Here is a 12,500-nt window from a genome sequence, read left to right as displayed (position 1 = left end):
GAGATTCCTCCTCATATCACTTACATACATGATCTATTTCAAAATGACCCAAATAAACCTTTGCTTTGCTGTCTGTAACCATTCAGTTTTCAGAGTGGTCGTCAGAGGGAGGAAGCATGACCTCATAAAGTTGTGGTTCTTGTGTCATATTGACGTAGACTTCGGGCCTGTCATAATTAGACCCGATCAGGGCCCACTCCCCGTTCTCGTAGGAGTTCTCAGCATCCGTCCGCTCAGGAGGGCTGGAAGAAGACAACACGGACGCCACCCCAAGCGGAGGAAAGGTGGACGTGGTCTCCTCCATTTCGGGGATTCGTGACTCCTGTCCGGCTGCTGGCAGGGGGGCTTCATAACAGTCATCATACACCCGCTCGGGGCTCTCTGATCCATGTGTTTCATGTGCCGAAGAAAACGATGGTCCTAGCCCAGGAGGAGGGTGAGCGGGTGCTGGCAGGGGGGCTTCATAACAGTCATCATACACCCGCTCGGGGGTCTCTGAGCTACGTGTTTCCTGTGCCGAAGAAAACGATGGTCCTAGCCCAGGAGGAGGGTGAGCGGGTGCTGGCAGCGGGACTTCATAACCGTCATCATACACCCGCTCGGGGGTCTCTGAGCTACGTGTTTCCTGTGCCGAAGAAAACGATGGTCCTAGCCCAGGAGGAGGGTGAGCTGATCGTTGTTCTCCTCCTCCTCCTTCTTCCGCTTGCAGTGCCCGTTCAGTAGGGGACATTCCGGCATTCGTCCCCAGAGGCAGCAGCACCTCAGGTGGACCCACGGAGTGGTCTCCCCTTCCAGGCAGAGTGGTCTGTGTGCATGCTTGCTGGCCACGAGCGTCCGGCTGGATGAGGTGGGTCTGTAGGTCTCTCTGGGCAGCAGTCTTCTCCGCCGACAGTTTGTGCTGTGGGCCACCAGGATCAGGGTCAGGGTCAGGTGCGGAGACAAGTCCTTTCGGTGTGACGTACCTCTTCAGTGGGATGTGTTCTGGTGTCGCTCCTCCGCCTCTCAACGGCTGCTCGCGCCAGGGCCTCTGTGGTTGTTCAGAGCCACGCACACCTCTGACTTCCACGGGCGGTGGTGCAGCAAGGGCAGCAGCTGCTGCTGGCTGTGATACCGCGGGGTCGGGTATGCATTCAAGATAGTGATGGTCAGGGACAGGGTTGATTTCGCTGTAGTGGTCCTCCTCCTCCTCCTCCTGCTGCTGCTGCCCTGGCAGTGGTGGCAGGGGCTGTTGTGGACGACCTGTGTTCTGATCAGACGTTTCTTGTTCGCCTGCTTTGGGGAAGAAAATAGAAAACAAAGTGAAAAGAAGAAACCCAACACTCTGGATGATCTACTTTCATGTGTCTCTGTGACTGATCTATGTAAGCCATTTAATTTATTTTTTAATTCCTTTACCATTTGCTTTTAAAAAATATTGCTCTGTCTGTCTGTCTGTCGGTTTCTCTTCCCCTCTATATTTCTCTACTATGATAGGGTATATGGGTGTGTGTGCAATTTGTGTGTGTGTGTGTGTGTGTGTGTGTGTGGGGAGGGGGGGGGTGAGGGGGGGAGAGACAGAGACAGAAGTACTCCGTCACAAGAATCATTCACACAGAATCGATCCCTTTGCAGACTGTCAGAAGATTTATCATAAGGCTGTACAAGTTGTTCCAATGTCTCCAGTGACACTAAAAGATGTCGCGGACAGGTTTTGAGAGAGTGTGGTGGAGGGAAGTTCTGTAACCTTGAAGTACTGCTACTACTACTACTTCAAATGAGAAGAAGAAGAAAGAAAGAAAGAATAATGGGACTTCTAGATGATGATGATGATGATGATAATGATGATGATTATTTTCTATATGTCCCACTCTAATTGGCGTTGTTATCATTATCATTATTATCATCATCATCACCATCATCATCATCATAACAATAATTATAGTAATAATAATTATGATAATAATAATTAGAGTAGTAGTAGTAATAACAATAACAATAAATATAGTAATAATAATAATAATGATAACAATAACTAGAGTAGTAGTAGTAGTAGTAGTAGTAGTAATAATAATAATAATAATTATTATTATCATCATCATCATCATCATTATCACTATTATTTATTTATTTTATTTTGTTATCATTATTTTTTTATTCTCACTACTATTATTATTATCATTACTATTATTACTATCATTATTCCCCTCCTGATACACTCAGGTCAAACGACACACAGACTGACTGGCTTCTCAGCCCGTGGCGGTTCGGTTCGGTTCGGTTCGGTCCGGTCCGGTGTGGTGTGGTGTGGTGCGGTTCGGTTCAGTTCAGGCCAGTTCGGTTCGGTTCGGTTCGGTTCGGTTCATTCGGTCCGGTCCGGTGCGGTGTGGTGCGGATCGGTTCAGTTCAGTTCAGTTCAGTTCAGTTCAGTTCAGTTCAGTTCGGCTCGGTCCGGTTCGGTTCAGTTCAGCTCGGTTCGGTTCAGCTCGGTTCAGTTCGGTTCGGTTCAGTTCGGTTCGGTTCGGTTCAGTTCACTTCACTTCAGTTCAGTTCAGTTCGGTTCAGTCCAGTCCAGTTCAGTTCAGTCCTGTTCAGATCAGTTCAGTTCGGTTCGGTTCGGTTCGGTTCGGTTCGGTTCGGTTCAGTTCAGTTCAGTTCGGTTCAGTTCAGTTCAGTTCAGTTAAGTTCAGTCCTGTTCAGTTCAGTTCAGTCCAGTCCAGTCCAGTTCAGTTCGGTTCAGTTCAGGTCAGTTCAGTTCAGTCACAATCAAAACAAGAAGCCGGCAGACCATTCGGAAAAGATTCCTGTGGACGGAGAAAGGGGGACAACCACCACCGCCACCACCAACATCAACACAGTCTCACCAGTCAGGTTGATGGTCTCCCGTTCTAACTCCTCTCCAGTACCGGAGGTACAGCTAGTTCCTCGCCCTCTCCGCCTGCCGAAAAGCAAACAGAGCAGAGCATTGTTAACAGGGGCGTCGTCGTCGCACCCTCTAAAAATAGTGGGAGGGTGGTGGGTCTTGGCATGCGACCGAAGATTGTAATAGGGAATTACACACACACACACACACACACACACACACACACACACGCACGCACGCACGCACGCACACACACACACACACGACTGAGAAGCAGTTTTGCACAGCCAACAACACCCGGCATTAATCTGACAATCAAGTGAAGCCACGCTAACGAAGTGCTGGCACATGAATTTAGGGCAGATCATGAGACACACAAAGCGGCACCACATGAAAAGTCGCCACCAAGTGATGCCACAGTCACTGTCCCCGCCTTCACTGACGTTGTCACCTTCACCTTCACCTATCCCGTAGTCTTGTGGACCTTTGGGGCGCCACAGGTGATCTGGCAACCAGCATCCTCCAATCCTCTCGGTTTTCTGACCTCCTGATTGTATCGCTCAACCTCAAGCCCGTCCATTCTGGGATGTTGTCCTCCCATCTCTTCCTCTGTCTGCCTCTCCTTCTCCCTCCTTGCACTGTGCCCTGCAGGAATGTCTTGGCAAGCCCTGATGGTATGGCCATGTCATGAGATCATAGGGACTGACGTTGTAGACTTGTCCAAAGCAGCACTGACAGTGCTGAGTCACAACAACTTGCCAAACTTGCTGTCTTGCTTGATTAGTGACTGCTACAGTTATTTGTATTTGTATTTCTTTTTGTCAAAACAGATTTCTCTGTGTGAAATTCGAGCTGCTCTCCCCAGGGAGAGCGCGTCGCTACATTACAGCGCCACCCATTTTTGTTTGTTTGTTTGTTTGGGGTTTTTTTGTATTTTTTCCTGCGTGCAGTTTTATTTGTTTTTTCCTATCGAAGTAGATTTTTCTACAGAATTTTGCCAGGAACAACCCTTTTGTTGCTGTGGGTTCTTTTACGTGCACTAAGTGCATGCTGCACACGGGACCTCGGTTTATCGTCTCATTCGAGTGACTAGCGTCCAGACCACCACTCAAGGACTAGTAGAGGGGGAGAAAATATCGGTGGCAGAGCCGGGATTCGAACCAGCGCACTCAGATTCTCTCGCTTCCTAGGCGGACGCGTTACCTCCAGGCCATCACTCCACACAGATAGTTGAGTTAGAAGAAAATCGCATTTGCGCCTCCGAAAAAAACCCCATTATTTTCTCGGTCTGTCCTGTGGTGCCCCTCAGTAGAATGGAAGGCCACTTGACACAGCTGTAGTTTGCCCAGGAAAGTAAATGGCACAATAAATAGTGTGTAATGGTAACTCTCTCCATTACACAAGGTACACAACTTCAAGTCAGTGTAATGGAGAGAGTTACCACTCTTTACTATTTGTTAATCGTATCGTCTCCTGGCCTCATTATTTGTTAATTTCCAGCGGATAAACTACCGAGGCAACCATGTATTTGTTCTGTATTGTCCATGTGTTCTGTGTGGCTTATTCAGGATTAAAGAGGCTATGCCAGTCTTGAATAAAAGCTAATTTGTGTTTGCACATTTCTTCTGTCTTTGCTGCTGTGTGCATATGTCAAATGATTGGTATAAGGACAGGCTCGGCGCTTTCTTTTCAGGAAGTGTCTGGATTTGTTCAATGTACCTTTTATTTACCTGTATGTGCTAGCTGAATCGGTAGCGTAAGCTTCACTGACTTGAAGTTGTGTACCTTGTGTAATGGAGAGAGAGTTACCACTTGTTAATCATATCGTCTGCTGGCCCTCCTATTTGTTAATTAAGGGCGCAATGTTAATGTTAACGACCGTGACATGGACAGATTGCACACCGACACTCACATATGCGCATTAAAGAATTCACACAAGTAAAGCCCCCATTCACATGGGCTCACAGTGGTTGCCTAGTGGCGACGCGCACGATCAGGGTGCGAGTGCCCATGGGTTCGAATCTCATAATATACGACCGGGATTTTTTCTTACCTCACCCTTCACGGTTGCCTGGGGGTTAGTCTTTCGGGTGAAACGATAATACCGAGAAACCCATGTGCAAAATGCATTTAGCACACGAAAAAGGAACGAAACTACCCTCGCAACAGTCGGTTTGCCCCTGACGAAATTCGATAGAAAACCTCACTTTGACAGGAAAACAAACACTTTTGCGGACAAGAAAGAAAAAAGAAAGAAAGAAAAAAGAAAAACCAATCTGTGGCGCAGAACTGTGGCGACACGATATCCCCGAGGTGAGCAGCCTAAATTTTACACAGAGAAATAATGTTGTGTCGAAATGTCATACAATACAAAACGATACGATGCAACACGACGACACGACATAATAGGACAAGACACGACACGACACTATACGATACGACACGATACGATACGACAAAACACAACACGATGCGACACCACACGACACGGCACGACAAAATACAACACGATGAGACACCACACGACACGATACGACACGACAAAACACAACACGATGAGACACCACACGACACGATACGATACGACAAAACACAACACGATGAGACACCACACGACACGATACGATACGACAAAACACGATGCGACACCACACGACGCGATACTATACGACGCACCGCAACGCAGCGCAAGTCAGTGCAACGCAGGACAACACAACACAACACAACACAACACAACGCAAAACAGCAGTACAACACACTTGGCCACTACAGCCTCCAGACAGAATCAGACAACATCATTACAACAAGCATCAACATACGTCAAACACAGCTCTCCCATGTTACCTGCACACCACGACAGCAACCACAGCAACCACTGCCAGCAGCAGCGCTCCAAGCACCACTGGGATGATGATGGAGGCCCACACCGTGCCGCCAGTACTCACGGCCAGACCTGTGACACAGTGACACGGGCAACCAACCCGTATCGTTTGATATCAGGTATTAACTCTCTCCATACGAACGGCGAAAGAGACGACGTTAACAGCGTTTCATCCCAATTACCATCATCAAAATATTGCAAGCGGAACGCTCTTATACTGAAGAGGTGAATGTTGACAAAGAATACCACAGTTCTGACGACGGAAGCTAAAGGTTGGGTCATTCAGACACCCACTGGACATCCTAGGGGTCTGTGTAGAGGAGAAGAGAGGACTGGCCGTACTGAGTGAGTTAAAAAATGAAGGGCAGCACACGCACACACACACACGCACGCACTCACGCACGCGCACGCACACATACCTACCAACCCACACACCCACACTCACATGCACACGCACACATTTTGAATCAAACGTACTACGGTTTCTGTTTCTGTTGAAAGAGGAGACAAAGATAGAGACAGAGAGAGACACAGAGAAACAGATTCAGTAATTCTAATGTTTCGGCCTCCAGCAGTTCACAGAAGTGAACTGTTCACAGATGGCTGTGAAGAGAACAACAGAAAATCATACACTGACGGTGATGATTATGTGCAATAAATGCAATATATGCAATATGCTTAATAAATAAGCAACAACTGCTTGTGTGTGTGTGTGTGTGTGTGTGTGTGTGTGTGTGTGTGTGTGTGTGTAAGTGAGAGTGCGAGTGCGAGTGCGAGTGCGTGTTTGTGCGCGACTGCTGACATAAAGATGTGATAAGACAGAGAGCGGATATCCGAATGAGAGCGTGTACAGAGAAGAACCTGACGACAAACAAGAAACGCAGTCTCACGCAAAGGTCTACCACGAAGACGGATCTTACTAGAACACTTACTGCCCGCTCCTGTTTCCTGACATATCTACTGAAGGCACGGCATCCGCATGGCTTACTATACTAGTAGCCCATGCGGTTGTGCTTATGAACAACTGCGCATATGGACATTCGACAAGTGCGAGGATTCAGTAACTCAACTTGGAATTACAGGACCACACTGACGTAAAGTGGAAGACATGTTGTGTGTGTGTGTGGTTGTGTGTGGTTGTGTGTGTGTGTGTGTGTGTGTGTGTGTGTGTGTGTGTGTGTGTGTGTGTGTGTGTGTGTGTGTGTGTGTGTGTGTGTGCATGACAGAAATGTCCAGCAGGATTCAACAACGCACTATCAAGAATCTTAAGTTTGAAAGAGTTTATGCATCGTCTAGGTCGCCCATTTCAGACAGTCAATATTTTAGCTGTGAACCTACTTACGACTTACTTTCACATGTTTGTCTTTGTTTCACTAGTTTTCACTGTTTGACAAACCAAGCTTATGTGAGAGGTTCTGTTGGGGTTAGAAAAACTGGACGTTGAGAACTGCACAGGTATCGTTTTGTTTGAACGTGTACGGCACCAGTCCGTACACTAGTGACAATTCAGCACAAGACGTGCATTGCATACCCTGTAATGGGTGTCTGTATATCTGTGTGTGGAGGGGGGAAGAAGGGATTCTCTCTCTCTCTCTCTCACTGATATATAGTGATATATATATGTGTAAATATATATATATCTCTCTCTCAAAGAGAGAGAAATGTGTGTGTGTGTGTGTGTGTGTGTGTGTGTGTGTGTGTGTGTGTGTGTTTGTTTCTGTGTGTTTCTGTGTCTGTTTGAGAGACAGAGACAAAGACGGAGAGAGACGGAGAGACAGAGACATAGAGACAGAGAGAGAGAGAGAGAGAGAGAGAGAGAGTACACAGATAGAGAGACAGAGAGAGAGACAGACAGACAGGCAGCCAGACAGACAGATACAGAAACAGAGAGACGCACAGACACAGAGACACAGAGAGAGACAGACAGACACAGACAGATGTAGATGTAGATGTTTTATTCATATAGGCCATAGCCCCTTAGAAGGGGGTACACATGGAATTGACATTAAGTCGCTATTACTACAAAAAAAATTACGTTACATAAGCATTGCGTTGTTTAAAAGCTCTATGCAAATATAAAGCAAAATGTAGTACAATAGTTTCGTTCGTAGACGACAATAACAAAATGAGTTTAAATAAACAAGGCTGTCTATAAAATTTGAGTGGAATTAATCGTTCTCTAATATTTCTCAATGCTGGACAACTAAGCACAAAATGGACCTCATCTTCAGTTGATTCTTTACATAATGGGCATAACAAATTACAAATGTTTGACTGCCTATAACGATACTTATGAGTAAAAATATCAGAGACACCGAACCTAAATTTCGTCATTAAATACTTCAAACCTCTAGCAATATGCATACGCATATAAATTGGAATACTATGCAAATTATTGATCATTCTGTATACCTTAAATCTGTCACTGTCCTGGATATGATAATTCCAACTTTGCCATCTACAATCAACCAATCTTTCGCGGAACACACGAATAAAAACATTTATATCTTCAACACCTTGATTTAGCCATACAAAACCAAAACCGTACTCATATAATTTCTTTATAACATTTGAAACCCAATTTCTTCTACCCTTATTATCTAATTCTAACAACATTTTGTATGCTTTATATGGCAATCTGTGTTCATCCATTTGTGTTAACTTGAGCCAGTACTTAATACATTTAACGGTAGAGAGCAACGATATTGGGTATCTGTCAGTCTCACCATAGACGAGATCATTAATTTTGGTGTCTGAAGGGAGACCCCTAAAATTTTTTTCAAAGCATATAGATGAATTTTTTCACAGTGTATAGCAGCAGAGTCAAGACCCCATAATTCTGCCCCCTACTGTATCATAGGCTGGATCTGAGAATCAAATATTTTTAGGAGATTCATTTTGTACTAATGACAATTTCTTCATGACATATAACAATGCATTTTTTGCTCTACTTGCAAGGTTTTTACATGCAAATGCAAAACTCAAACGTGTAGAAAAATAAATACCTAAATATTTGTATACATTCACAATGGGCATTATAGTTCCGTTATAGGTCCATCTTTCTCTTACAGACACATAATCTCCCTTTCTAAATACAATTATATTACTTTTACTCATATTCACTTTTAGTTTCAAAGAAGCAGCGGCTCGTTGTAGACTATTCAACTGACTTTGTAACCCTATTACTGTTTCTGATATTAATACTACATCATCAGCTAAAAGAAGAATCAAAATTTCCAAAACATCGCCTATGAATGTTGCACCGTGCCTTCCATTCTTAATTACTTCCTCTGTCAATTCATTAACAAATAAAGAAAACAAAACTGGACTACAAATATCACCCTGTTTAACCCCAGATGTACAATTGATGTATTCTGATAAAGCAGCACCACATCGCACCCTTGCCTTTACAGAATCATACATACTCATAATACATTTATAAATTTTCCCACGCATTCCATTTTTCAATAAAATAGGCCAAAGTATACTTCTATTGACAGAATCAAAGGCTTTCTCAAAATCAATGAAAGCAACATATAATTTGCGATTCAAACAAAATTGTTTCTGTATGAAAGCCATTAATGTAAACATATGGTCCACAGTAGTGTAATTCCGCTTAAATCCGGCTTGAAATTCTCCTGTAATATTGTGTTCCTCCACCCATTCCTGGAGTCTCCTATTTATTACAGCACTATATAATTTGCTACATACGTTACACAGGGAAAATCCTCTATAATTATTGGTATTCTTAGTATCACCTTTTTTGTACAATGGAAGAACAACTGACTCAGTCCAACTTTCAGGATAGATACCTCTATCAAATAAATAATTGAAAAACTTAACCAGAAAGTCTATAACTAAATTAGATTTGCATGCATTCTTTAACAATTCACATATAATTCCATCTGGTCCTGCAGCTTTCCGCTTCTTCAATTTTCTCAAAGCAAACAAAATTTCCTCTACTGAAATACAACGATTCAAATTATCGTTATCATCATTATCTAAGAAATGCTCTTCATCAATGTTGCTCTCATTATTTTCATCAAACCCCTGTTATAGATTACTAATATGATCTTCACTTTTTTCTAACAATTCTTTAAAATGTTGAAACCATTTATGTAAACTAATATTATTCGTAGGTTGTTTTCTCCTCCTTGTTATTTTGTGCATTGAGTTCCAGAATTCTTTTTGATTATCTATTGAACGCTGTAATTCCATTAATAAAGCATCATTAAACTGTTTCTCTTTTCTTTTCAACATATGTTTGTATTCACGTCTAGCTCTACAAAAAGAGTCTCGGTCGGGTGGAAACAAAGTACGACGAAACTTTTTTTAACAAGTTACGAACATTTCTTTTACAATCTCGACATTCCTTATCATACAAGTCATCATTTTTCACATTATTACTTACACGTATCTGCTTTTTCATACATTTTGCTGCACTCTTAATACAGTCATTGAAAACACTTAAAGCGTCATTAATACTAATATCAATCAAATTCAGAGCCATTTTCATTTGTGTTTGTATTTCCTCCGAACAAATCGTGCTGTCAAAAATATCTGCAGATTCTTCCCGCCATACAAACTTCTCTATCATATAAATGTGATTGTCTTCAGTTCTGATTATCCTTACTAAATTGAATACATAATTTCAATGGCATATGGTCACACTCAATTCTATCTGACACACATAATTCACAGTCACCACATATTTCAAGAAATAAATCACGTGACATTAAAAAATAATCGTTAACACTGTTACCACTATCTGAAATGTACGTGTAGCGACCTTGATGGTCGCCCTCACACATACCATTCAAAATACACAAATCTAAAACAGTGCACACATTTAGTAACATTTTGCCATAATTGTTGAGTTCATGATCTTCAAAATTTCTGTTAGCACTTAACGGTCCGCTCAAATGCTCACCATCAATATTAGACATATTTTCCCTAAAGTCAGGAGACATATTTGAAATCCTGCTGTTTAAATCGCCACACAGCAACACGTACACATCATCGTCATCAATAGCTAGTAAACAATCACATAGATAATCTTCCAATAACCGAATCCCATTTTCAGTATCAAAATGCACATAATAAGGCGAACCTTTAGGCGGCACATATGCACATACCTACACAATATGCTTTGTTGTGTCAAACAAAGATTTATCCAGCAAAACTGCACAAAAATGATGAGACTCGACATTTATTAATTTAACAAACGAATACAACTCGTATTTTACCAGGCACACAACTCCGCCGGAACGTCTTCCATGTGCCGACAGTTTCAAAGCAGGTTTACACAATGCTGTATAGCCATCAAATATAGTGGACTGAAAATCTTCCATAAATATTTCAACTAAACATATAAAATCAAAAGAACGAACAACGGAGACAAAATCTCTATTGGATAGCTTTGTAAATAATCCATTTACATTCCAATGCACAAAGGAAAAATAATTCAATTTATTATAAAAACCAACATCAGTCGACGCATCATGTACAACAGCCAAAGCCGAGCTGCACACATTTTCAAATGACACATTACACGTTGTATTCCCATCCTCACATGACACAGAAATCGCCGAGCTATCGTCATAGCACACAGATTGTAGAGTCTCGTTCTGCTGTCGAAGTCCACCCACCTCCTCTCTCAGCCCTCTCAGTTTCAGTTTCAGTTTCAGTAGCTCAAGGAGGCGTCACTGCGTTCGGACAAATCCATATACGCTACACCACATCTGCCAAGCAGATGCCTGACCAGCAGCGTAACCCAACGCGCTTAAGAGTGCCAACCACCGGATTTTCCGTGCCGAAGCCCTCTCAGGTCATCCTGCATGGCGACGTATTCCTCACGAAGGACGTGTATCTCCTGCTTGACCTCCTCCAGCTTGGTGTCCACCGATGTTCTCATGGAGGCCATCGATGTTGTCATGGACTGCATCATGGTCATGAGGTCAGACATGGTGGGCTCCTTTGCATGCTGGTTGGCGGCGGCTCCTTGAGGGTCGGCTGGTCTCTCCAGGCTGGCTCTGCTACTACTGGTCCCACTGGCCAGACGAGTCTGTCTCATGCTGTCACGAGGGTTGGGTCCAGGGTTACTCTCCACATCGCCGCACTGTATGAGAAGACTCCCCCAGAACAAGTACGACAGGAGCAAACCTGCCACAGCACCGTCCACTCTGCGCTTTAACTTGAGCATGACGACTCGCATGGCTATTTTCTGCCTGGCCCTTTTGTACATGAACGCCAGAAATACTGATAGAAAAAAAACACATACTGCCCTGAAATCTACACCAGCAGATGGCATGACACGTCACAAAGTATGTGTACAAATTTCGTGTCGTACAAAAATTTGAATCCACGGAGCGTGTGTAAGTTTGACAGTGCACAACACAGTGCGACTCGTCAAAATCGTTGAACACATCCCCCAGACACAGACAGAGACACAGAGAGAGACAGACAGAGACAAACAGACAGAGACAGACAGAGAACACAGACAGACACAGAGAGACCACACGGAGACGGACTGTCACAGCGAGGTCCCCTCAAGCCGTCCTGACAACCAGCCGGGCAGTGTCCAGTGTGTGTGTGTGATTCCAATTAGTTCGCGCGCTCTCTCTGTGTCTCTCTCACTGTGTCTCTGTTTCTCTCTCTCTCTCTCTCTCTCTCTCTCTCTCTCTCTCTGTGTGTGTGTGTGTGTGTGTGTGTGTGTGTGTGTGAACAGATTCCAATCAGTTCTCTCTGTCTCTGTCTTTGCGTCTCCGTGTGTGTGTGTGC

The 12,500-nt window shown here is 43.7% G+C and overlaps 1 protein-coding gene across 1 annotated transcript in view; it reads right to left on the bottom strand.

The window, feature by feature from the left end:
• The window catches only part of LOC143295987 (uncharacterized), a 31,954-nt gene that overhangs the window by 1,300 nt on the left and 18,154 nt on the right, over nt 1-12,500 (bottom strand). Inside the window, exons 13-15 of the mRNA XM_076607711.1 lie at nt 5,684-5,792; nt 2,841-2,914; nt 1-1,269 (exon numbers count right to left, since the gene is read on the bottom strand). The exon at nt 1-1,269 is cut by the window's left edge and continues 1,300 nt beyond it. Of these exons, the coding sequence (XP_076463826.1) occupies nt 83-1,269; nt 2,841-2,914; nt 5,684-5,792 (1,370 nt within the window). The 3' untranslated portion in view covers nt 1-82. The remainder of the gene's footprint in view (nt 1,270-2,840; nt 2,915-5,683; nt 5,793-12,500) is intronic.

This window comes from Babylonia areolata, chromosome 21 (assembly GCF_041734735.1).
Source record: "Babylonia areolata isolate BAREFJ2019XMU chromosome 21, ASM4173473v1, whole genome shotgun sequence".
NCBI classification, from domain to species: Eukaryota; Metazoa; Mollusca; class Gastropoda; order Neogastropoda; family Buccinidae; genus Babylonia; species Babylonia areolata.
This window is presented reverse-complemented; position numbering and strand designations above follow the sequence as displayed.